General features: G+C 41.6%; 1 protein-coding gene across 1 annotated transcript in view; it reads right to left on the reverse strand.

Annotated features, from left to right (window-relative positions):
- The window catches only part of LRRC1 (leucine rich repeat containing 1), a 59,166-nt gene that overhangs the window by 27,254 nt on the left and 6,159 nt on the right, over nucleotides 1-25,753 (reverse strand). Inside the window, exons 2-4 of the mRNA XM_082218326.1 lie at nucleotides 12,366-12,483; nucleotides 5,012-5,090; nucleotides 2,831-2,920 (exon numbers count right to left, since the gene is read on the reverse strand). Of these exons, the coding sequence (XP_082074452.1) occupies nucleotides 2,831-2,920; nucleotides 5,012-5,090; nucleotides 12,366-12,483 (287 nt within the window). The remainder of the gene's footprint in view (nucleotides 1-2,830; nucleotides 2,921-5,011; nucleotides 5,091-12,365; nucleotides 12,484-25,753) is intronic.

A 25,753-nucleotide genomic window follows, 5' to 3' on the forward strand; every position in this document is an offset into this window, starting at 1 on the left:
AGTGCAAAATGAATAGAGGAAGAGCCTAAGAGAACAGATTCAATAGCTAGAAGTGAAAAAGGTAGAAGACTCCCAGAGACCTAGAGCTGTTTTGGAGCAAGATCTCTGCATCCCCCAAACAATGGAAACTTCCACCATGCCCAACTGCACCTGAAAACCTAGCTGTCAGAGCACTGATTCCTGATAAATACTTGCTGTGGGTCGCAGCAGATTTAAAAAGAATAATTTGTATCCTCAGTTGTACTGCTCTTCTGTAGTACAGGCAGATTTCCAGATATCTGGAACAAGCTGTCACACAACTTAACCAGTACTCTACTAATAATCTATCACGTATAATGTGTTGAAACCTGATCATACAAGCAGTTCCAGCATACATAACAGAGGGAGGCCAAGGGTCCTACTCACTTAATTTTAAATCATATCCGGTTTCCTCTGCAAATAGACAGGGAACTGCAGCTAGAGCATGAGATGTAATAACTGAATATAATGTATGGAATATATTTTGCGTACATAACCCACAGAATTACTCTTTTTAATCACATTTCTTGCCATGTTTCCCCTTTTTCTGTATTCAATTCTGTATGCTTATTTGCAGGTGTCATTTGTATTTAACACACATTATACATAATTGGTTCCTGTTTTTGAATGCCAGCCCATAAGCGTGTGTGCACGCACACACGCAGACAAGCACACACAGAACAAACTACTGACTCATATTCATTGTACAACAAAAAGTGATACCAAAGTTACCAAGTAGACCTTAAGTACTTCCTGAAGGTCAGGGGACTGCGCTATTTTTACAGCGAGTTGAATCAGGCCACCTCAGTTTGTACGTGGGCATAACTACATGCCCATTATGTAAAAGAAAACAATTATCAAAAGAAGAAAGCAAAAAGAACAAAAGTTTTTTTAAAGCTTCATGTTCCCTCTGTTCTACCTATGGAGAACCTCTAATTTTATAGAAGTGAATTCTGTTTTTGGTTCAATAAGTACTAAAATCAACAATTGCAATGGGAAGTTAAAAAGTGCTTTGACTCCCTGAGTTCACAAAGGCAGTAATCATTTTCTTGAAGGTGTTATTGATTTAAAATATTACCCAAGTGTATTTATAGATACTTTTTGTGCATATGTGTAGGTTAAGGGGGCTCTTTGCTCTGCTTTTATTATATAAACCCAGTGAAATAAAACTTCAGCAGCAGGCAACATCTAGCAATAAACAATAGAACTTTTATCATAAATTATCATAAAATGGCTGGGAGCAGAAAGAGGCTTTTCACCAGGTAACCAAATGAATGTTAATGATGGTCCCAGGCAGATCTAACTGAGGAGGAACATTCAACAAGTGAGAAGCCACAACTGATAAGGTCCTCTCCCCTTGTCCCCACCCTCCAAACTTCCCTAAGAGGGGCAAGTGGAGGAGGATGTCAGATGAAGATCAAAAGGCCCAGGAAATGGGATCCAAAAGATAGTGGAATCTTGAATTGTGCTAGATCAGGATTTCCCAAACTTGCATCTCCACCTGGTTTTGGACTACAACTCCCACCATCTCTAGCTAGTCAGGGATGATGGGAATTGTAGTCCAAAAACAGCTAGAGACCCAAGTTTGGGAAACCCTCTGCTAAATGCTTTTATTTTATGAAAGGTTTTTAATTGTCTTGTGGCATTTTATATGGTTGGCCACCCAGAAAAACAAGTTATTGGGCAGTTTTATATAAATCTAGGGGAATTATTTATGAAACATATGCTTCTTTTAAGATATGGAACTTCATATTTTCGAGACTGTTCAAAGACTTTAGGATAATAGTGTCCACATAAAAGTGATCAACTAAGCATTGCTTAGTTATGAACTATTATATAGAGTTCTTATATATTTATTTACACCCTGTCTTTCTGCCTGATGGGACTCAAGTTGGCTTACAGATTTAAAAAAAAGAAAGAAATATAGAAGAAACAAGCATCAAAAGACAATTAAAATTTGATAGGATAAAAACTATATACATACATAAAAGCTGTTTAAAACATAATTGCGATAAAAACAGCACAGCAGTTGCCCTTTCATTTAAAGCAGTCAATTCCCAAAAGCCTATTGGAACAAGGTGGTCTTCAACTCTGCTCTCCCAGTGGGTTGTGTCGGTAAAGCTTCCGATAACAGATTTAGAAAGTTTTCCATTACATTCAAATATTGGAAACTGGTTTGTTCTAGGCAGTTAATCAACCAGAATCTGAAACCACAGTTTGATTAGCCTGAACCAAATGCAGTTATAACAGTTTCCCATGTTTGGATGTAACAGAAAACTATGGTTCATTAAAAATTGTGACAGGAAGCCTTAAAACTTGCTCCTCACACACATGCAGGAAGAAGAGTGGAAAGCTCATTATTCTAAATCATCATGAACATTCAATTTGTCTGAACTGGGACACTATCTCCATGAGATATTGAATGTTATGAATTTTAGGTGAGTTTTTATACAAGGCATTCTTCCAGCCTGAAGTGTTGTATCTGTACACATGTTGAGAAAGAGAGAAAGAGAGAAAGAGAGAGAGAGAGGACTTACTTCATACAAGAGAAGGAGAATTCTGCATTAAAATAAGGGTTAAAAGTCATTAATGGATGGATGGTGGGATGCAAATTTGAACTGGAGACTTGCCAGCTTACCTGATAGCCATGCTACCCCAGCTCTAGATGACCTAAAAGATACTTGCAAAATATCCTGAGAAAAAAACAACCAGTTTTCTATACCATGTTCACAGGTATTTAGGCTTATGCATAAAATCCACCATTGACAAATTTCAGGCATCAATTTTTTATTTTATTTTAAAATGAACTTACTTTCCAATGTTATCAGGTAATGCTTGTAGAGAGATATCATTTACAGAAAGACATGTTAGATTCTGCAGCTCAGGGAAGCTTTCAGGCAACCTAGAAAAAAGGAAAGTACAGATCAGCCAAGGACAGCAGAAAAGGACATTTCCATCTCTCTCTCTCCTCAGCATCTTGCCATGGAGAAACACTGCATGGTTTACATTGCAGCAGCTAGGAGCTGAACTTTGCTCTGCTATTCTTCCAGTGCAATCCTTAAAACCAAAATGCCAGTTTGTTCAAACACAAATGGAAAAAGTAAATCATCGAAATTGTGGTAAGTGGTTCAGTTTTGTTAATTGTGTGTGAGTGTGTGTGTTAACATATATTTTCTTCTCCAATGTGTTGCTGCTGGAAGGGCCTTTCTTCCCACCACCTCCTTTGGATTGCTTTCATCATACGACTGTTTTCTCAAGGACAAAGAGGGGAAAAATAAAGCCTTCTCTCTCTTACAACCAGGCAGCTTGGCCTGCAACAAGGCACACAGCACATGCTGTTTTTTTTAAAAAAAAACAAATCAATAGTTCATTAAAGTGGAACAGAGCCACAACACTGAATCCAACTAGACTGACAAAAGGCAAACATCAATCAGCTGCTGTGTCTTCTTTTCTTAGCCCTGCATGCGAGGAAGATGGCTGTCATTCACAGGAGCTCATTTCAATACAAGAATCTGCAGCAGATTAGATATCATCTCTCATGATCCTCTAGTTCAGTCAAGGCTTAATTGCAGTGAAAAAAAGATTAACATCACTTTCTCCATGTAAATAATTAGCCCCTTAGGAGGCGATAAACAGCCTCTGTTTTTGTCTAAATGTATGTTGTGTGTTAAACAGGAAGCAGTTAGTTGTTGATGGGATCGATAAACAGAATAGGAAGTATTGCAGCTTAACTAAGGCTGCACTGCTTGCCTCAATTGTAATGTGCAAATGTTCAGGGGCTGAAAAAAGCAATGAGGCAGCATAAGGGACCACCCAAGGCAGAATATGATCAGCTTGCCCCATTCTCACTTGAGATTTTGTATTCTGGAACAGGTAAGAAATATTAATCCCTTGCATCATTGCATCGTTCTGAGCAGCACATGCTGCACATTTAAACTGCCATTTTTCCTTGGTAAAATGCACAAAGCAGACATCCCTCCCCCCAGACATATATAATTGCTTGCATTCTGCTGAGAAAAACAGCAGCCATTCATAATTGTCATGAGGTGCCCATATTTTGCATCCTGTGATGAAGCACACAACGCCATGCAAAAAGTAGCACAGAGGTTCCTGAAGAAATCTGTCCACTTTCCTTCAGCATTTATGCATCACGCTCAGCCATTAATTTCCACCAGCTGCTGCAGTCTTAAAAAAATAATGGCCTGGTTTAGAGGTGGTGTGTGCCCACATGCCTGAGCAGTCTCACAAATCATTAATAGTTCTTGAGCGGCTTCTCACATTCCCTCCCCCCAATTCTTTTCTGTGTAAGCTCATCTGAGTCAGTGTTCCATATTATTCTGGGGGATGCAGGTCTTTGGCACAGACAAAAGAAACACAGTTGCCAATACACACACACCAACAGTTCACTGCCACAAAGAGAGATTGCATTAAGCAGCACAGAAATGTCGAATTTTTCACTGGCTTTTGCCAGAAGGTTAATGGCCTTCCCACCATTCATCAATTCTGTTTTTAAAGTAGCAGTCATTGGGTTTATGTGTTTCAAAAAGTAGTCCGTCCACTTTCCGTTTCATATTTTTAAATTACTTTTTTAACTACTGGGGATTCAACAAAGCAGTTTTGTATGCAGAATGAGATCCGCTTGCACAATGGGAATTCAACCACCTTTACCCCTCTAATTTCAATCAGGAAGTTAATGGAACCCCAGAACAGGTTGAGGAAGGGGTGAGAGGAAGAGAGGGGTGCAAGTCCCCTATTGCAAGTGAATCTTGTTCCCCACGTGGATGCTTCCATTTAGCAATGTGTTGGATTCTGCCCTCAAGTTTTATTATTGTATTTTGTAATCTTTTTATGCCACCATGGGCTCCTGCAGAGGAAGGGCACAACAGAAAACTGCCAAGTTCAAGCCAAATAGATGATTACCTTTACACACCACACTTCTAAGACCCGAACACTTTTTGCAATTTTACCATTCATTCCATTTTATGAAGATTACCTAGTGAGTGGGTTCCCACTGAAGTCTGCTACCTGTAATGATTTGCAGAAGGAAATGCTTTCAGGGATTTCAGGAATATCTGCAAGGGAGAAAACAAAGAGTAAGAAACAGCAACCAAGAATCTACCATACCATCTCTATTTCAAAATCAAAGAATGGTATTCAACTCAGCTTTACTTAGAGCAGACCCAGTAAAATGAATGAACATGACTAAATTAGGACCATTATTTTCAATGGGCCTGCTCTGAGTAATGAGCAAATACCACCTTCACTGCATTTTAGATCCTACAAAGCAATACAACTTTGTAAGATCCTGTCTGGTAAATAAAAGCAATGACAGGTCTATATATAAATGCAAACCAATAACTATCATTTAGGGATTTCAGTGGAATCCAAAATGAACCGTTATGGCTCCACTAGCATTGTGTTTTACATCACCCTTTTCTCTCCCCTCATGTTAACACACCCTTGGCAGTGTTAAACACAGCTAAAGTTGCATGCAATTCCCGTTCTTTTTAAAACACACACACGCATACTGTAGGTGAAAAGGAAAACAAGCCTCTGACTGTTTTAGTAGCTTGGAAAGAGGAATGCAGTATAATCACAGCCATGAAGAACCAAGTCAGTTTCTGACACAGACCTCAAAAGAAAAGTCAATATGCACTCAGGGACACCACAGAAGATTCCTTGGAGGTGGAATGGGAGGCAAAGGGCAAGGAGATTCTCAACAAGGTTTAAAAAGGTGGAGCTGTATATATTCTAGATTGCCATTATAATTTAATTGCAAAATAAAATACACTGGACAACAAAAGCAGGGCAGGATAATATCAATCTACACACGCGCACACACTCCCCCAACCAACCAGAAGTAGCAGATGATCGGAACATAATGAAATATTGCTGAAGCAGAAAAAAACATAGAATTACAGAGCTGGAAGGGACCCCCAGGGTCATCTAGTCCAACCCCCTACGATGCAGGAATCCCAGCTAAAGCATCCATGACAGATGGCCATCCAACCTCTGCTTAAAAACCTCCAAGAAAGGAGAGTCCATCACTTCTTGTGGGAGTCTGTTCCACTGCCAAACAGCTCTTATGGTCAGATAGGTTTTTCCCCCCTGAATGTTTAGTCTGACTTATATTAAGTTTTGTGCTTGCATGATAGCTAAATATGAAGATTACGGTAATTTATAACACTCATTGTTAACCAGTTCAAATCCCCTGGAATATCCAGCCCTGAACACCAATGAATGCTGCTCTATAAACATGTGACATACAGATGCTCTGGCAAACAGTCAGTACACAGACACTGCTGAACAACAAGGCTATATAAACTGTGTGACACAGGACAGCGCAAACAGGCACATTGTCAGTGAATGTTAGGCCAGCTGAAGCGAGAAAACCAAGCAAGCAGCCTTCTGCATATAAAGTCACATGCACACCATATGTTCGAAGCGCTCTTGTACTGTTTTAATAGTCACGGTTTCCCCTTAAAGAATCCCGACAACTGTAGCTTGTTAAAGGGGTGTTAAGAGACACCTCAAAGAGTTACAGTTTCCATCGCCCTTGAACAGCAGTTGCTAAGAGTCAATGTGCCATTTTAACCATCACTGTTAAAATGGTACAGTGGTACCTCGGGTTACATACGCTTCTGGTTACAGACTCCGCTAACCCAGAAATAGTGCTTCAGGTTAAGAACTTTGCTTCAGGATGAGAATAGAAATTGTGCTCCGGCAGCGCCGCAGCAGCAGGAGGCCCCATTAGCTAAAGTGGCGCTTCAGGTTAAGAACAGTTTCAGGTTAAGAACGGACCTCCAGAACGAATTAAGTACGTAACCAGAGGTACCACTGTATAGGGGTGGATGTACAGCAGGCAAGGCCTAAGATTATGCCTTTTTCCATTTTCTAGGCACAGTTGTCTTCTCATTATTTGCTGCCACAGCTTCAAATATGAATTGCACCCACCCATAGCTGATCTTAAAGTCTAATCTTAAAGAAGTGTACAAGTTTAATTAGGAATATAATGTAATGCAAGTTATTTACACTGCTTCACTAAAATGCTGCCGAGTTCGATATAACTTTGCTTTAATCACTGCAAGTGAAATGCTAGACATTATGAGTTGAGGCACTGAGGCAAGGAAGGAGGCACGGGGGGGGGGGTGTAAATATGGCTGTGTGCACAGAGATGCATTGTGCTTCATATTCTTCACCCCCCTCCCTCCCTCCCTCCCATGAGGTTCCTATAAGCAGAGGCTGAAGTTTTCTTTTCTCTGCACAGCCACTCTGCTCCGGCAGAAGTTTGTAACTGCGCTTAAAATGTTGGCTTATTGGTACAGCGAAATTACATAATGATGGATCATGAAGACTTACCGCGTTTACATTAAGGACAAATGAGAGCAATTTAAAACAAAAACAAAAAAATACAAAAAACCTGCAGACTCTGCCAAGCTATCATTATTAGGCTATGTATTTCAGAGGAGAAAGGTGTACGAGCTTTATGGGCTTAGGAAAAAACTAACCCAGCATAGGTACCCTGTACCCCCCCCAAATGCCCTTCCTAAGCTGCATTGAACCACTTCCAGACAACTTCCAAGTTCCACAATTTTAGATGGATGAATCAGCAAAAGCCACAAGTGTGTGGACTCCAAGTCGCCCCACTCATTGTCTCCTTCTCATACGATTTCATACACACACCACATTCATCTACTGTACTCATTTCCCCAATCTCTCTCTCTCTCTCTCTCTCTCTCTCTCTCACACACACACACACACAGTTGCTACATTCACACATACCACTCATCCACTGCCAAGTCATCTCTCTCTCTCTTTTTCTTTTTCCCCTGCCCGGACCATCCCTCCTCCTCTCACCCACACTTTCCCCCTGAGCCTACTTGGTTGGGAAAGGGGATTCAACATGAAAACTTCCATTGGCAAAAATGCAACCTTTTCCTCCATATCTAACAGGGGGAAATGTTCAGAGGGGACCACAGTGTGCAGGGAGGCTTAACCCTCCTCTCTCCCCAGTGGCTGCCACCCTGAAAATCATCACTGCCATCCTAGGGCAATTAGGTTTAGATAAAATGGTCCCTGTTTGCATAAATGGGTTCCTTTTTTCTAAGCTTAATTGGTGCGTGGGAAGTGGGCTGAGGAAGGAAAAGTGTAGCTGAATCCAAGGCAGAGATGGCCACCTCTGGCTCACTGGTCAGAAGTTCTCCAACCCTGTTCTTCAGGATATATAGATGTTGTAGCAGTCCCAATAAATTTATTTTAAGCAACAAATTTATAGGCCACTTCACAGGGGGGGGGGGAACCATCAAAAGCAGTGTGCATAATAAAAACAGAAAACACAAGCTCTTAGAACAATGAAAGCAAGTCAACAAACTCTAAATCAATAAAGCTAGATGGAAAAGATAATGTTAGCCATTCTACCAGGTGTTGAACTTAGAACTTGAACATTTCAGTTACTCCTCTAGTTGTTTGCAAATGTGTGTAAATATTTGCATATTTTTAAAGTGGTTCAGTATTAACAAATATAGCTAACTTTCAAACCACACCCTTGCATGCAATATGTCATAATGCTACCTGAGAAACCTGTAAAGGAAGATTTTTTTCCAGGGTTTTTTAAAAAGTGGGAGGTGCAGGAAATAATTAATCCACATTACCTACTTCTTCATCCTTTATATTTACATTGAACAGTAAACCTATAAATCAACATTTACTCCATCACACTTTAGCTGTGGAGTTGACCTGTTAAGAAACATACTACTACAATCCTTAAACACACAACAGCAGTCCCACTTAATTAGGAGGGGAAAGTGACTGAGTTTGTGATGGCTCTTTGATGGTCACTTCTAGACAATTGTTATTTTGCAGTAGGAGTCAACTACATACCAGCAAATCCACGATACACAACAAAGCCACTTCCAAAAATAAAAATTGGAAAGTCCCGGGGGAAAACACTAGAAATCATAGGATAACAAGTGTTTCATGTGACTTTGTATAACCTCCCCACAAACAAATCAGAATGAATGCTCAACAAACGGTGGATATTGCATAACCACCCCAGAAACTTTGTGTCAACAAACCAGGATGAATGCTTTAAAAAGACAGGTAATTTAGAAACAGCCAATAATTCCAGTATGACAGTGAGTTACTTAGCAATGGGAAAGTCTTACAGTGAGAGTGTGGAATATAGCAAATGCTCAACAAAAAGTAGTCTATCTTAGCTGCTCACTCAGCTTTTCTTGAACTCACTCCTTATCACTCTGCAGCAAAACACCAAGAATACTGAAAGACAAATAGTGCTTGGGAAAGCAATAGGTTCAACTTTTTAGGAGATACTTATCACTCGGTTCACAATAGACAGGACACTCATTTTCAGGCCTTTAAAGCCCCAACATAGTGTTTGTGACTGGGTTCCCATCTTGATGTAAACACTTTGGAAGAGAAGAGACAATGAAAGTAGACATTTGGATGATCAAATGGGCAACCCAACATCTATGGAGTGGAAAGGACATATTCTAGTGTTGTTTTCATGAGATGGAAGTCTGTTTGGGTGAGCTGTGCTCAAAAGGGTGGCCTTTAAATAATTCTATAAATAAAAAAAAACCTAAAACTGCTGCAATATGGGCTCTGGGAGAGATAGGCTAGACAAACACTTTAAAACTCCAAGCATAAAGGAGAACACTGAAAAAGAATAACACACATCCTTAAACCTTACAGACACTTAATAGTAAGGAAGAAGTTGTTCTGGAGATACTGAGGCACAGCCAAGAATCGAAAGAGCAGCTTCTGTTTCCCCATAATTAGGGTTTTCCAAGGTCTGAGGCCTTGCTGCTCTTGCATGTACAACCCCTGCTTTTGCCACTGCTTCCCTAAGCAGCAGCAGTAAGCTGCCAAGAACAAGAAAGAAACCAGACCTATTTTGTTTTGCCAGGAGGGGTGTGGCAGCTGTCTCCACAGCTAGCTTGACTTAGCTCAAGACTGAAGTTTGGCGAGACCATTACAGCATGGTCCTCTGAACATGCAGGCTTAGAATCTTTTGACTTATTCTGCCAGACTCAAGGAAGGGACCCCTGCAATGTGACAGCCTAATACCTATGTGGAACTAACAAAAGAATAGTAGCAATTGCAATGTTATCATTTGACTTGAGCTTTTTTAAACACCCAAAGTGCTTCGCTACCATTATCTTGCTGTAAATCTTACAATAACTCAATAGGGGTACAATAACCCAATAGGCCCAGACACACACACATGACCTCCCTACTTGGCTCGCAAGTCCATTTCAAGTCAAGCCATGGCTATCCACCACTATCTGCTGGGCAGGTAAAACCATGGCTAAGCTGAAAAGCTTTTTTCCTAATTGTCAGGTCTTTAGAAGCCCCTTACAAAGCTCCATCTTGTGGAATGCTCTGCAAGTCCTATACTGGCAAATGATCACCCAGCAGCTCACCTGTCTAACTTGGCCCAAGAAGGACAGGAAATATAATGATCTAGTTCCCCACCCTAAGCCAGTACTATTATCCTCCATATTGCCTAAAGTCATTTAGCAAGTTAATAATAGATTCAGATTTTAGAACAGGGACTTCCTGATCCACAGCTATGTTCCTTAGCAGTGTTTATACAAGTTACAGAGAATACTATTACCATGCCTCTTTCCTTTCTCTCATGGCAGCCTCTCTTCAATCATTCTGCTAATTTCAATCATTCTGTCTATCCATACCCTTTGAGCCTGTGAGTGATGCCTCTCCATACAATTTTTTTAAATTTTTTATAAAACAGACCTCTGCAAACGTCAAACTTCTCTTGACAAAGTCTTTACAAATACAGATACTGGAAACATGTTATGTAGTTTCAACACCAGATTTTATTTTATTTTTAAGGTACGGCGCTCTGCTGGAGTATCTCAATGAAGGTAATCTTCGCCACTGTCAGATACTTGGCACCTTCAACCCAATAATGTTCCACCCAAGTTATTTTTCCAGCTAGAACACTATTCCCCAGTGCCAAAATGTTGATACTATAGGCTTGTCTGCACTATATGCTTCATGGAGACAGCTTAAAACTACCATTCCCATAATGGTTTGCCTTTTTCTTATCTGCCATAGCACACAGAACAATCAAGGCATTGTATTTGGGCATCACATGAACGTTCCCCATTCTTCTGGCACTTCAACCTCCTAGCAGCTGGTCTCCCACAGGAAGTGGCAAAACCTCTACATGCCACAGTGACAAGTGAGGCAGCTCAAAGAGGCAGTTTCAAGGGGCCCCAGTGCAATCAATAGAATGTCTTGACAAGGAGCGGGCAACCTTTCTGGCCCAGAGGCATGTGGGGGGGATTTCAGCAATCCCATCACGCACCTCTCTCTCCCTGCCTAGCTTCTCAGACTGGGAAGTAGAGATGTGTGAAATGGGCAGAGAGATGGGGAGCAAGGTGAAAAGGGGGAGTTATCCCATGTACCAGTAACAACAACAACACCCGCCCATCTGGCTGGGTTTCCCCAGACACTCTGGGCGGCTTCCAGCAAAATATTAAAATACAATAATTCATCATTGGACTAAGGGAACTAGAGTAGTGCCCTAAATGTTCCCCTGGTGCCTCCTTCCTAAAGCCTGGGAAGCTTCTGCCTAGCTTATGGAGGGAGGTGTGAGGCTCTGATGGGTCCAAGATCCGTCCTGCCATCTTCCCAAAGCCCATCCAACTTTTAGAAGGAAGCAGGAGGGCTCCAGCATCCTCCCAGAGCCCTGTAGGCGCAATGCTCATGTGCGTGACATCACATCATATGCATGACATTGACACATGAACCCCCAACGGCCCTTGCAAGCTAGTGTCTCTGGCCCTAACTATTTCCCTATGAAAAATTTCACTGCACTCCGCTGCCATGCACCTTCCTGCACATGCAAATTGTGCTCCCAGCAGTCTGCAAACTTGGGCAGGCTGAAGGAAGCACAGTGCATTCAGGAGTGGCAGTGGGGATGGGCATTCCACGGTGGGCTTCAGAAAAGGCCTGTGTGGACCACAGGTGGCCCACCTGTAGCCTAGCCTATTTCATCACCCAGGAAGGAAACCGTATTACACGATATTGGAAATGTGAAGATGCATATAAGCCAACATGTTAGGAAGGAAACAAGACTAATGCTTAGAGCCTATGTGCTGGTTTAGCCCTTCACCTGCGTGGGTTTGAATTGGGGTGGGGATGCAAACATGCAACCCGTGACTTTTCCAAGTAGGGAGAGAGTAAATGCAGTTCAATTTGGCTAAACAGTTCTGCATGGAGGTACTAAACTTGACTCACCATGAACAATCCTTAAAACAATTCCATATAGAAGATGTATGTATTCATATAGTCAGACTTACCATTTCGAGACAGATCAAGTTCTACCAGCTGCATAAAGTTTGCTATCTCTGGAGGAAGCCGCTGAATTTCATTATCACTAAGCCCAAGTTTTCGTAACTTTACAAGCTGAAAGAAAGGCTGAAAGAGAAAACAATTATCCATTGTTAAGTGCATATACAAAAACTGCAGGTAGTCATGTTAGTAGTCCATTAAAAAATAAACCCAGGTGGTATAGCAAAGACCATTTAATGTTCCCTAGTTTGTGACACTTTAAATCTCACTCTTTGACAGAGACTGCCCAGTGTGGAATATCCCCTGTGAGTATGCATGCATGGGGTGAAGTCTGAATGACAGCATTAACATGTGAGCCGATTTGGCCAAAGCTAACATTGATGGTGATTCTTTGCTGCTAAAATTCCCCTTGCCTGAAATAGTGTTAAATATTTAACTGTGATCACAGCGAATTCACCTGAAGCATCTTTTCAATTACTCACAATGAAGATTTCATTACTTCATTCACCAGACTTAAGGAAGTCAGCCCTGAGTGCTCACTGGAAGGACAGATCATGAAGCTGAGGCTCCAATACTTTGGCCACCTCATGAGAAGAGAAGACTCCCTGGAAAAGACCCTGATGTTGGGAAAGATGGAGGGCACAAGGAGAAGGGGACGACAGAGGACGAGATGGTTGGACAGTGTTCTCGAAGCTACAAACATGAGTCTGACCAAACTGCGGGAGGCAGTGGAAGACAGGGATACCTGGCGTGCTCTTGTCCATGGGGTCATGAAGAGTCGGACACGACTGAACGACTAAACAACAACAACAAAGACTTTGTCTCGTCGCCCAAAGACTATTCTTACCTTCTAAATCACATCAATTGAATGAATGGAGGAGAGAGCAAAATCGTTTGCATCAGCCCTTCCTCCCAACACATTTCATGATTACCACTGCACAACCAATGATAAGGCTCTCACTCTCCTGATCCCCATGCATTGAAAAGACAATAGAGTTTCATCGCCACACTCCCTTGGTCAGGTTGCCTATTTCTGCAAGCTAAGTTGCTTATATCACTATATAACAGTGCTCTGTCCTCATAACCAGTATATCGGAACAAATGCACTGCTTTTTTATTCCAACTGGGTATTACAAACTGTGCAGTGGTAGCATACAATTGTCACGTAAAGGGTGCTGCTGCCTTGTTTTATTCAAATGGGGTCAGAAATTCATGACTAGATCGTCCTTTTTTCGGCACAGCTTGCTGCAACAGTAAGGCACACAGGATGGCTTCCCAGCATTCCACATAGTTGAACATTCATCTAATTAATTAATATTGGCTGATTAATATTCTGCAGCCCTTTTTTAAAGTGTCTGGGGGGGGTATTGTTTTGCTGTTTCGTTTTACTTATTTACTTGTTTTATTCTGTGGACTGCCCTGAGAACTTATGATGGATGGTACATAAATCTAATAAATAAAAAATAAAAAATTAGTTCTGGAGCGGTGTAAGTGCACACATCTCTCTTTAGCTGGAGAGAGGTGGCTCCGCATACATTTCCCTTTACAGTGGTACCTCAAGTTAAGAACTTAATTCGTTCTGGAGGTCCGTTGTTAACCTGAAACTGTTCTTAACCTGAGGTACCACTTTAGCTGATGGGGCTTCCCACTGCCACTGCGCCGTCGCACAATTTCTGTTCTCATCCTGAAGCAAAGTTCTTAACCCGAGGTACTATTTCTGGGTTAGCGGAGTCTGTAACCTGAAGCATCTGTAACCTGAGGTACCACTGTACAAGCACGAAACCATTCCATTCATTGAAATGGATGGGAATTCCATTGTAAATGCATAGGAACTCATCGCAATTCTCCAGAGGAATTCTGGCACCAGGCAGGAAAAGAAAGCATTTTTTTTTAACAAGGTGGTGGAAGAAAAAGGTACAAGCATATTTCATTCCTGTCATGTAAATCTAGAGCACATCTGCACAGTTTGTGACACACCAGAGTAGATCACAAGCTGTGGGGTGGCTTAATAAATCTTTTCTTTGTTGCAAAAACAGCTGTGCTGGCAGGCAAGAGGCAAGCTAATGTGCTGCGTTCAGCTTGATGGGCCCACAGGCTGGACAGATCTGCTCTAGAGGAAAGAAAATTGTTTAAACACATATATTATGTTAATTTTTAAAGTAGAGTCGACAACACTGTGTTGCAAATCAGAAGTGTGCATTTTGGGGATTCCTGGAGATAAGGATCAAAGGATTCTGTATCCCTTAGGGGCGAACTTACAACTTGATGTGTTTGCTGTTCCCGAAGAGATAAGAAAACACTCTTCCCTGCTTCTTCCTCCACATGCCAAACCTTACCTGCTTTAACCCGTGTGTGTTTTGATATTATTAAAAGTAGCAGAATAGAAAGTGTGCTTCCCACCACCACCCAAAAATATGCAAATATTGTGGACAGCTTTTAATTAAGCTGAATGGAGCATTCAGGTTTTGAATTAAGTGATACAAATTCTAAATATTTAGAAGGATACTGTAAATCAGGGAAACTTGCATCCAAACTGATGTTTTGAAAATGAAGCAAGTAAGATGTACTACCTCTGCATCATTTGTTTTGTTCTATGATTGAACAGTGAATATATGTAGTGATTCTGACACCCACATACAATAGAAGTATTAGAAATTTGCTGGTACCATACACTGCCCATTTTAAGGTTTCTATGTGGCATGCAATGAAATGTTTTGCTTATAATCCTCCTGTGATTAGTACTTTGTGCTGACCCCAAGCTGTCTGCAGTAGCTTAGCAAAAAAAGGTCAACATTTGTAAAGTCAAAGCTAGTTTGGAAGCAGCCTGACCAAAAGAGACAAGGAGAATGAGCAACTTAGGAGCAACTTAGGACGGTCCAGGAAATATGTTCTGTGCACAAGAACGGCAACCAATTTGCATAATTTTTTAAAAGCACAACTTAAAAATCCATAATGTGAAATGTCACGTTGACATCAGACATTTATTTTGCTCACCTTCCCTCTTCGTACCACTACCACCTTGCAGAAATGATATCAAGAGCTCTCAAGTTGTCAGATGAGATGAACAGGCAAAGCCATAAACCACACCTCCAGTAAGTGGAAGCTACCACCATCTGACTTTGTCTTTCCTCCCAGCATGCTGCTTACAGAAGCCACAAGCCATATACAGTAACTTCGATATGGTGTGCATGCATAAAAATCTGGCATGTATAGGTTTAGATCACACTGTTGACACCTGAATTTTACCTGGGATACCAATTGTGCTAGTCAAACCTGCAATCTGTACACAACAACCTATTCAAATATTGCATCCCACACATGTTACATGAGGAAGTCTTACAGGAACAAACTTCCGAGAAGTCTCCCTCACGCTAGCAATCCTCCTCAGCTTGTGGACAGAATAGGTATGCAATATCTTACTCACTGGGTGCGAACAGCTTTTAATCAAGAAGACTGTCTTTATAGAGATTCATGTGGTGATTCAAATCAAAACCCTGAACAAAAAAGGGAAGGGAATCTCACTGCACTTTCTTCCTCCTTTTTCCTTCTCTCACTCCACCCTGAATATGATCCCAAAGGACTCCCAGAGACAGGACCCACTTTTTCAGAACACTTGGCATGGCATTCTCATGGCATCCTCTGCCATTTCATTGAACCTCTGGGCTGCTCCAACCTAGAATATAATTCAGCTTCAAAACTTTGTACCACTACCCATTACTGAAATGAGTGCTCACCTGTACGTAGGTGATTTGTGGTTTTAGCCTCTCTTTTTTGTAATTATCGCTTAGGACTTTAAAAAATGTACTTACACCCATGTGCCTGTGGGCAATGGATGCATCTTATAAAATGTTACAGCAATGATTGTAAGCTTCCCTTATTCAGTCTAAAGATGTAGTGGTTACACTGCACGCAAGTATAGTGTTAGTAATTTGTGACTGTTTTCCTCCATTTACTAAGGCCCAGTAGGTAGATCAGGGCAGAGGTTTCCTAACACACGCACACACCCCTTTTCGAGCCAAGGGAAACATTTGGAAGTTTTAAAAACTGTTGTGGGCACCACAAAATACCCATTTCACAGAAGAAAAACTGGCAGTGCTCAGAACCAACCCCACAAACAGGTAAAACACCCACCTCCAACCAAAAAGACAGACAAAAGCAGGTGAGACACACCCCTTGCAAGCCAAAAAGCAATGATTTTAAGAAACTGGGACAGAAGATCTTTGCAGGTGCCAAGGGAGGTTTTGAGTGTGATGATGGGGATTCCAGGGTTATTGGATATGGTGCATATGGTGCAGCTATGTGATATAGCTAAGAATATATTCCGTCACACCTCTGTGATTAATGCAGCAGTTTTATTGAAGAAGGAGAACCAGATCTGTCATCCGCTTTTAAGTCACCTCAGTTTTAATGAGTGGATGAGATTTTAGCCAATAGCTGAGAACTGAAAAAGATGAGCATTTGCCCCTCCATCCCACAATTTGTATTGGACATCCATCCATTTAAAAGATGTAGTCACAGAAACAGGAACAGCCCTTTGTTTTTGTTGCTTAACATAAATGGGACCAAACCCCATACAAAACATCCAAACACCAACCTGGTGGGGAGTGGAGTTGCTGTTTTAGGAGACAGACCAGCACAGAATTAAGGGGAAATATTTCAAATTCCTCAAGCACCAGGAGCAATTTTCAAAGTGCCTAGGATTTTTCCAGCCACACAACACAAATCTGCTGCTGTGGTGCATTAAGAAGGGATGCACAGGGTCACCCTGCAAGGATCACTTACTCACCCTCTGCACACACACTCTAACAAAATCACTGAGATTATCTGCCGGTGCATCATTGGTCATTAGCCAAGTAGGTGAGGCTCATTTGACAACAACAAGCAACCTAGCCTTTAGTTTCATAAACACAGTCCTGCAGAACACTCTGCCGATAGGGAGGCAACAGGCTCCTTCTGTTCCAGCTTTGAAATGCCTGCTGAAAGCTTTTCTATTTCATCAGGCTTTTTTAGGCACTTAAGAATACAACTTTTGAATGGTTTGATGTTAAATTTGATGTTGATTTGTTTAAAAGTTTGTAAAATTCAATAGAAATTAATTGGCAACAAAACAAAACAAAAACAACTTTCCACATAATAGTTCTCTGATTTCGAAAACATTACATGGAATTTATTGTATTGGTTTTATGTAAAGTTGCTGGGAACTGTTTTGATATTTTCTTTAAGATTTAGCAGTATATAAATATTTTCATAGCAACATTGACGTTCTTAACATTTTTCGGTCATTCCCAATCATGTAAAATTGACCTAAAGCATACTAATCAAGGGCTACCCACTAGCTAGTCTAAACATTACTGATACCAAATAGAGATCACTTTCGAATCACCCTCACTGCAGCTGTTATTTCATGGTAGACAGATAGTGTACAGCAGCTACCTCATGCAGCCTGGTGATTTTCTCTGTACCAGTGGAAGCATTTGAAAATGCTATGTGTCAGTGTGTTGGAAGGGGAAAATCACACCAGCTATATCATGACCTTTTATCATTCAGTAGCTTATCACTGCCGGTAATAGATGCCACATGGAGCAATTAACAGTAGTCCTTTCTTACTTATTTGTACACATGTAGTCAGTTTTGCCAACAAACAAGGGTGTAAACACCATCTCACAGAAATTGGAGATTTAACACCTTAGCTGTTTTTTTGTTTTTTTTAACACATGGCAAGTGTTATAAGCATGGTTCTCACTGTGTGTCCCCCCCTTTAAATTTCTGTCTCATCCTTTCTCCAAAAGAAGTGCAGAGTGGCAAACAACCAAGCCATATAATACAAAAAAGCTGGCCGCCTTATCTTTTAATGCCTCTAAGTCTTTAATAGATGCCTAGTTCAATTTGTACTCTTTCACAGAATGGTATTTCATAATTAGTAACACAGGTTAGACAACAGAGGTAGGGGAGGCATTAAAGAGTGCAAACCTTTGCAGGATCATGCTGAAACCAAAACATCCACAAAATCTGGGCGTGGCTCACCCACTTGAGATCTGGCAGGTGATCTCAAGTCTAACAGGGTTAGCAAAATAAGAAGATTGAAAAGGTAGACAGGAGGTAGAGTGAGCAGAATGCCTGAACCCTCAGCAAATGCTGGCATTTCCCTCTGACTTTGCCAGTCTAGTTGTGGCTGCTGTGCTCAGAAAAGCTTCTCATCTGTGTGACCTACACTCCTACAAAGAGGCCAATTTTGAGCCCGTCTACATTACTGCAGACCCACTCGGGGGTGAGGAGGGAATGGGGAAGCAACTCAACAGAAGTGAGGGCCTTCTGTCACAGATAATTCAGAGTTCCTGCAAAACCTAACTTCCACATGCTCACTTCAGTAATGCACTGAAATCATTGCTTTGTTTTGTTTTCTTGTGGGCACAGATTTACTCCCACACACGCACACAACATGTAGAATGAGCAGCAAAAGCAGTGAAGATTAAAGAGCATCTGCTGCGAGACTCATCAGATCACAGCAGAGGGAAAGAGCTTTCACCTCCAGCTGCTGCAGAGGAAACCTATAATCATACTTTGTTACTGGATGCTACCGAATCTGTGGCCAGTTTAACTGGAAACAGAGAAACAAGGACTGGGGCATACAGTAACAAGCCGGATAGTCGTGCTCAGCAGTGGGAAAGGGGAAGAGAGAATGTAGACAGATTACTTCCATTACCAGCAGTGCCATGGAGAATAAGTAAACAACCCAGCCTGCCACTTTGTATAAGTAATTCTTGCACAACCAACCACAAAACTGAACAACATAACAATGTAGCACAAAAGAAAGAAAACATTAAATACCTTGACTTTGCCTTATAGTCCCCTGAAAGTGAATTGAATGGCACAAACTTTCCCTTTAAGAAACAATATTTTTTGGAGTTTTACAGGTCTGTGCCGTTGTTGTTGTTTTTTAAAAAGCCTTCAGAAGTTATCAGTGAGGGAACTACCTAGTTTGAGACTGATGGAACCTGATGTGTTCCCGAATGCTCAGGGAGATTTTGCAGTGGGGGAAGCTGGCCATTCTGCTCTCGCCATGCAATGCAAAGATGAAATGGGCAGCCGACACAATTGCCGGCTCCTTGGCATTCTGGGGAACTTCAGACTAAGGAAGAATGCTGGATGAAGACAAGCACACAAATCTCGCTCTAAAGCCAACTAAATACTGGCTAGTATAGGTACGCAGCCCAACCCTGTGGTGCTTCTGGGCCCAGATCTGTCAGTGGAGGCCCCGGTAGCCCTAGTGGCTAGAAGCACCTTTTATCAGCTGCACCAGCTATGACCACCTTGGAGAGTTTGGCCACAGAAGTTCAGGCAGTGGTGGCTTTGAACTAGATTACCTCAATGCACTTTATGAGGAGCTTCCCAAGACCCCATCAGCATATAGAACCTGATTTGTTACTGGGCCACATTCTAGGCATCACTATCTGTATTTAAAGCCCTTGTGACCAGTTTACTTGCAGGATTGCCCTAACCTATGCATGCCCCCTTGAGCAATTCAATCTGCAGCACTGTTACTGTTCCAGGTGCCACGTAATACTCATTCTAAGAATGCAAGAAATTGGGCTTTTAGGGTGTTGCATCAACACTTAGCAACTACCTTCCTATTGACTGTACACTGTATTCTTTTTGGTGCCTGCTTAAAACATTTTTGATTAGGGCAAGCCTATCCAGACATGTAGAAGCAGTATTAGAAACTTAAATATATAATCTAATTGCCAAATGGCACCTTAGACCTAGGTTATGGTCGCCACAATGGAATGTCTAAGTGGTGTTTGGGGTTTTTTTGCAATGGGATTTGTTGTTGTTTTCATTTCTACACTGCTTTATATTTTAAAGAAAATACATCAAAGTGGTTTGCAACACATTAAAACATCAAATAAAACAATCCAGAATAAAACAAATTCAAAGGTAACTACTTCAGGTCCTTCTCTAAGTGACATTTTGCTTTCTCCAGTCATCAGCCTGGCATCCAGAGATCTCCATGTGGTTGCAATTGGACCCACACCAGTCACAAAATGCACCTGGTGCCTGGCTAATTTCTAACATTGCAAAGAAGTTACATGTGTCTACTCTAATCTACTTAGAAGTTTTATTAAAACAAAGCAATATATGAATTTTGTTAAATATATTCCCCCCCCCTTAATTGCAAAGCTTTCATGAAGATGGGCAATTACTGAGTTAGTGCTCTGCATCAAGTAATTACAGCAGTTGTTGAAATCTGAAGTACGCCACACTCATTGCAGCTACTTTTAAAGCACTTGGGATTAACGAGAGAGAGAGAGATACTAATGATGCACAGAATGAAATCTCAAGTCACATCCCAAGACGGAAAGGTCCACACTCCCTTCCTGCCACTAATCTACACATTGTTGTCCACTCAAATCTGGAGGCAGCAAACATGTGAAGAGAAGAAGTGTGTATGTGGACTATGTGGGGAAGGGGGATAGTTCAGTGGTAAAGCATCCGAAAGCTCCTAGGTTTAATCCCTGGCATTTCCAGGTATGGTTGGGAGAGACTCCCTAGCTGAAACCCTGGAGAGCATCCTCCAGTCAGTATCAACAATACAAAGTAAGATCAACCAACAGTATAAGGGAGCTGCCTATGGTTCCTAAGAGATTACCTGAGATAATGGCAGAGGATACATTTCATTTTTTGTAAGAATGCAAATACATGATGCTAAGCGGTTCTGTGTAAACATGCAAGCCTATTTGGGAGAGGGAAGAATTCAACACAGGGGTCACACAGGAAAAATGCAATGAACCTCCCACTAATTCTCACATAAGCTTGTCCTACTGGGCTATGGACATTTCTAGTTGTGTCCCTTATATGCCCTCCCATCCTCGCAACCCATCCTTTCCCTCATTAAATCCACCATTTAAGCCCACATTTTCCAGCCGGGTCTTGTACGGTACACATTGGTTTCACTACAAGGACAGATGAAAATCCCTATTGTACTGTTGAGAATAAGGGTTTTGCTAAAGTATGTCTACACATTGCAAGAAAACAAGTGTTACTGGAAGCACTTGGGTGTAACTGAGTGCAGGCCTGCACCCTGTTGATTTAAGGCGTTTTCAAACCAGGTTTTCCACTCCAAATTTATAGAGGAAAGGCTGTCATAAAACATTGTGACAGAGAAGAAAGACATGACGTGACAGCTAAATCCAGAGTTTCGTCAGGTTTTTGAAGACCTGCACTTCTGTCTATCTGGCTTAGCATCAGAGGTGTGCCTCATGTGTCTTCAAATTGCTTTGGAGGATCCTAGGATGGAGTTTACTTACCTAACTTAGAGGCCACCCGATACCATATGTCACATACAAAAAGAAAGAAAACAGTGAACACTATAAAATGTTCACAATAAAAGAAACAGAAATGTCAGCAAGATATAAAAAACCTAAACTACTTCACAAGGTTGTTGTGAGGATATAAATGAAGAAGGAGAGAACCACCTTGAGACACTTGGAGGAAAGATGGGTTGTAAATGCTAAAAACAAAAGCAGGAGAAATCTCTGAGTAGTTCCCAACATCAAACCTTCCCAAAGGCTGGGATAAAAGTTCCTTGATGAAGACTGCTGGGTCATTGGCCAGCCTGCAGCCTAAACTGTAAGCACTTACACTCCTTTTGACAATGCGTCCAAAATTTAAGAAGGCTGCAGAAAAGTATAAAATTAAAGAAGTTGTTAGACCCATTTAGCCACTACAGAGCAATTTATTATTATTATTTTTTAAATGCATGTTAATAATCCAAGTGCTCTTTCACTTAAGCAGTCTGAAGAGCCTCAAGGAACAATGAAAATACTCTGATCATATTAACTTACAATAAGAGGAACAAAAAGTAACATGCAAACAGGGGCGGGTGGGTGCTTGATGCAGGCCTTTGAATTCAGTCAGAAGGCTATGCAGAGCAAGTAAACAGGCAAGCATCTTTATATCTCTGTGCTTCTTCCTCCATGCTGCTCTTCTAGCCCCTCCATCCCATTTTTTCCTCCCACCCAGTTTTCAAGGTGTTTTCCCTCAGTCAGCATTCTACAGGCACTGGGCTTGCTCAGTACCCATGAGGGTGTTTGGAGGGAATATCCTCCCTGCTGCTGCAGCCATCCATGCCTTTGTAGGGTGGTTTGTATCTCTGAATATATCATATATACCTGCTCCTACCTCCCATTTGTGCAAGTGTGCTGCAATTCAGGCTACCTAAGCAATGGCATTCAGGTAACTGAATCAGAATTAGAGTATCATATTTGTTTTAGAACATTGCAAGTATTAAAAAAACAACCCCAAGTTTAGCTTGAAATATAAAAAAAACTAGTCACAAGTATTAAAAATGAGAAATTTAAGGAGGTGATGTACCAATTCATATTTTAAACTGAAAGTTCAAATACCCACATATATATGTTGCTGCTATCATAACAACACAAGAAGAGTTGACTGGATCAGACCACCTAATCCAGCATTTTGTTTTCTCACAGAAGCCAACCAAGATGCCTATTGTCAAAAACATCCTAACTGCTCGCAATGGCGTGCGAAACCTTGAAGCAACTTGCGCTATCTTTTGTCCTCACTTCATTGCAACCCCAACTAGAAAACTTGCTTTCAAATCGACACTATCACATGGCTGAATCAGGACCAATTGTAAATCGCCTCACATTTAGTGTGGGAACAGGACACAGTAACATCCTGTAAGAACAGAAGCCAAAAGGTGACTAATCACCTGTGAAAACAACGTTAGGGACTGTTAAGGCATCAACAAGGCATGAGACACGAGATATTCTCTTGTGGGTCCTGGGTATAGTTGAGAAACTACGCAAGCAGTATTGTCAGAAACATTTACATCCCAAAAAGCGCTGCCGTTCACAATCCACACAGCTATGGCCCAGAGAGCAGTCTGAAGGCATATAACACAGTTCCACTACTACTGGAACTAAGCCGGAACAATGTTGTTTTGTTTTTTGTCCCACACAGTTACTTGTTTAAGTACGAATTGAATTAGTGGGGAGAATGCCTTGCCCACCACAGGTGTCTCCTTTCGAAAGCCTGACTTCATGACAGTGGAGAGGTGGGCAGTGACAACCCACACAGGATCCCCTTCCTCCACCACAGGAGAATTACTAGAATAATAGTGTTCCAAGCTCCTTGGAGGAAGAGCAATATATACGGAAGCATTGCAGGAACCTCAATTATCCAGTTTCACATATGTCTGGCCTTGCTCATGGTACAGTATCACCTGCATACCTTAGCTGACTTGAAGCCATGCCTTAAAACCTGCTGTTCCAGAGAATCTAGATATTTCAAAAGAGAATGTTCAGGCAACAAGCCATCCACTTCAGTGATAAAACTTGCTGGGTGGAAAGAATTATTATTATTATTATTATTATTATTATTATTAGCATAAGGAAATGTCAGTTCCATTATGTATTCGCCATCCTCCAAATGCCATTTAGTTTCTTTCTGTCTCTCTCTCTCTCACACACACACACATCCTATATTGTCATCTCTCAGGGAAAGGCATGAATTGCTTTAAAGTCTCAAGGCTCGCAAACGAAAACACATTGTTTCTTGCCTAACTGTGATTAGCCTTCCCCTTTATACTAAACTGCTAAGGCAGCCTTCTAGAACCTTCTGTTTTGGATTCCAGTTTCCATCAGCCCCCAGCCAGCATCGTCAATGGTCAGGACTGGGGAGGGGGGCGGCGGCTGTAGACCAGAACATCCAAAGGACAGCAGGTTGAAAAAGACTGCTTCTGTTATATATTTCCTGAAAGGAAATAGCTATAAAAACATGCACACTGCATTGACCCCACACGTTGCTTGATCTGTTCTTCCTACACATAATCAGGGTGGCAAAGAGATTTCCATTATGCTTTGGAAGTTTTCCCCTATCGGGACAGGTGTGGGGGGTTATTGTTTTCTGTCTCTACTATACATTGAATTCCCCCCCCCCTTTATTTGCACAAGTTATCAAATGTTCAGAGAGCTAATTTAGGCAGCCTTTCAATGTTTTCACACCTTGGACAATTTCTTTATTTATTAAGACCATATCTATACTATGGAATTGCCGAGTTCTGGACATTGGATCTGAGAGCCAAACTACAGCTGATGTTGATAAATCTGTTAGCTATGAATCCACGATTGTAAGCCATCCTGCTTGCAATGACAACAACTGAGAAAGGCAAAGATGTGTTCCTGGTAGTCACTTGCTAGACTGTGTAGCCCATGCATATAAGAAGGCATAAAATATAGTGAAGGAAGTACCTTCCCAGATATCAACCATGTCAGATAACCCTATGATCAGCAGCAGATGCCTTGGTGCTGCTGTCAGCAATGGGTGCTCAGTTGGTGCTCACTCATTGCAGGGCCTTTTCAGTGGTGGTCCCATGTTTGTGGAATGCTCTCCTTAGGGAGATGCACCCATCTTTATCATCAGCAACTTTCAGGAGAAACTTGAAGACATTCCTTTTTACCCAGGCATTTGATAGCTAAAGAATACTGTTCCTGGCAACACTGAGACCACTGAGTGGAATCATATTTTTAACTCTATGCTTTTAGAATGTTTCAGATTTACTGGTTTTAGAGTATTTTTAATTGTAGTGGGGGGGGGTTAAATATCTTCGTTTTTAAATTGTGGGTCTGCTTGTAACCCTGGGTTCCTTCGGGAGGAAGGGCAGGATATAAAATTCAATAAATAATAATAAATACTGGAAGGTGCAAAACAAAGACCATTGTTAAAAATGAAAATATGTACACTCAGATGTTTGGTAAACTGCACAAAATGTTATTTAGACCAGAGAGAGGTATTGGCAGAGGTTTATATATATAGGTGCTCGGCGGCTGCGGAGGACAAGAGCGGGAACGCGGCGGGCGGAGCGCGGACACGTAACAAGAAGCCGAAAGCACCAGCCTGAAGATGACGAGTGAGACCTCGTCGAAACGTCGCACAGACACCCCGACTCTTACACGGGAAGACACCCGAAGACACCAAAACCTGCATATATATATATATATATATATATATATATATATATATATATGCAGGTTTTGGTGTCTTCGGCTTCGTGTATAGGGGCGAGCTGTGATTTTGTGCCTTGTGCCAGCCAGATCTGTGTAGGGATTGCAGGGGGGTGCAGCATCCGGAGGTGCCACTATAGTTTGGCTACTGGATGGAGTCTGTAATATGTCTGTGGAGAGGGTCTGGGTTTGGGTCTGGTGTGGTTGATTGGTGACGGCGTTCTGTGTGCCTCTGGTTCTGGTGTCGGTTTTTGTGGGGAGGGCTAATTTCCAGATGTCTGGCAGGCGGGACGTGTCATCACGCTTGTTCATGTTGTGAGGGTGTTTCTCTATCTCGATGGCTTCCATGATTATTCTCTTGTGGCACAAGG

This window comes from Podarcis vaucheri (assembly GCF_965113315.1).
Source record: "Podarcis vaucheri genome assembly, chromosome: 3".
Taxonomy (NCBI): domain Eukaryota; kingdom Metazoa; phylum Chordata; class Lepidosauria; order Squamata; family Lacertidae; genus Podarcis; species Podarcis vaucheri.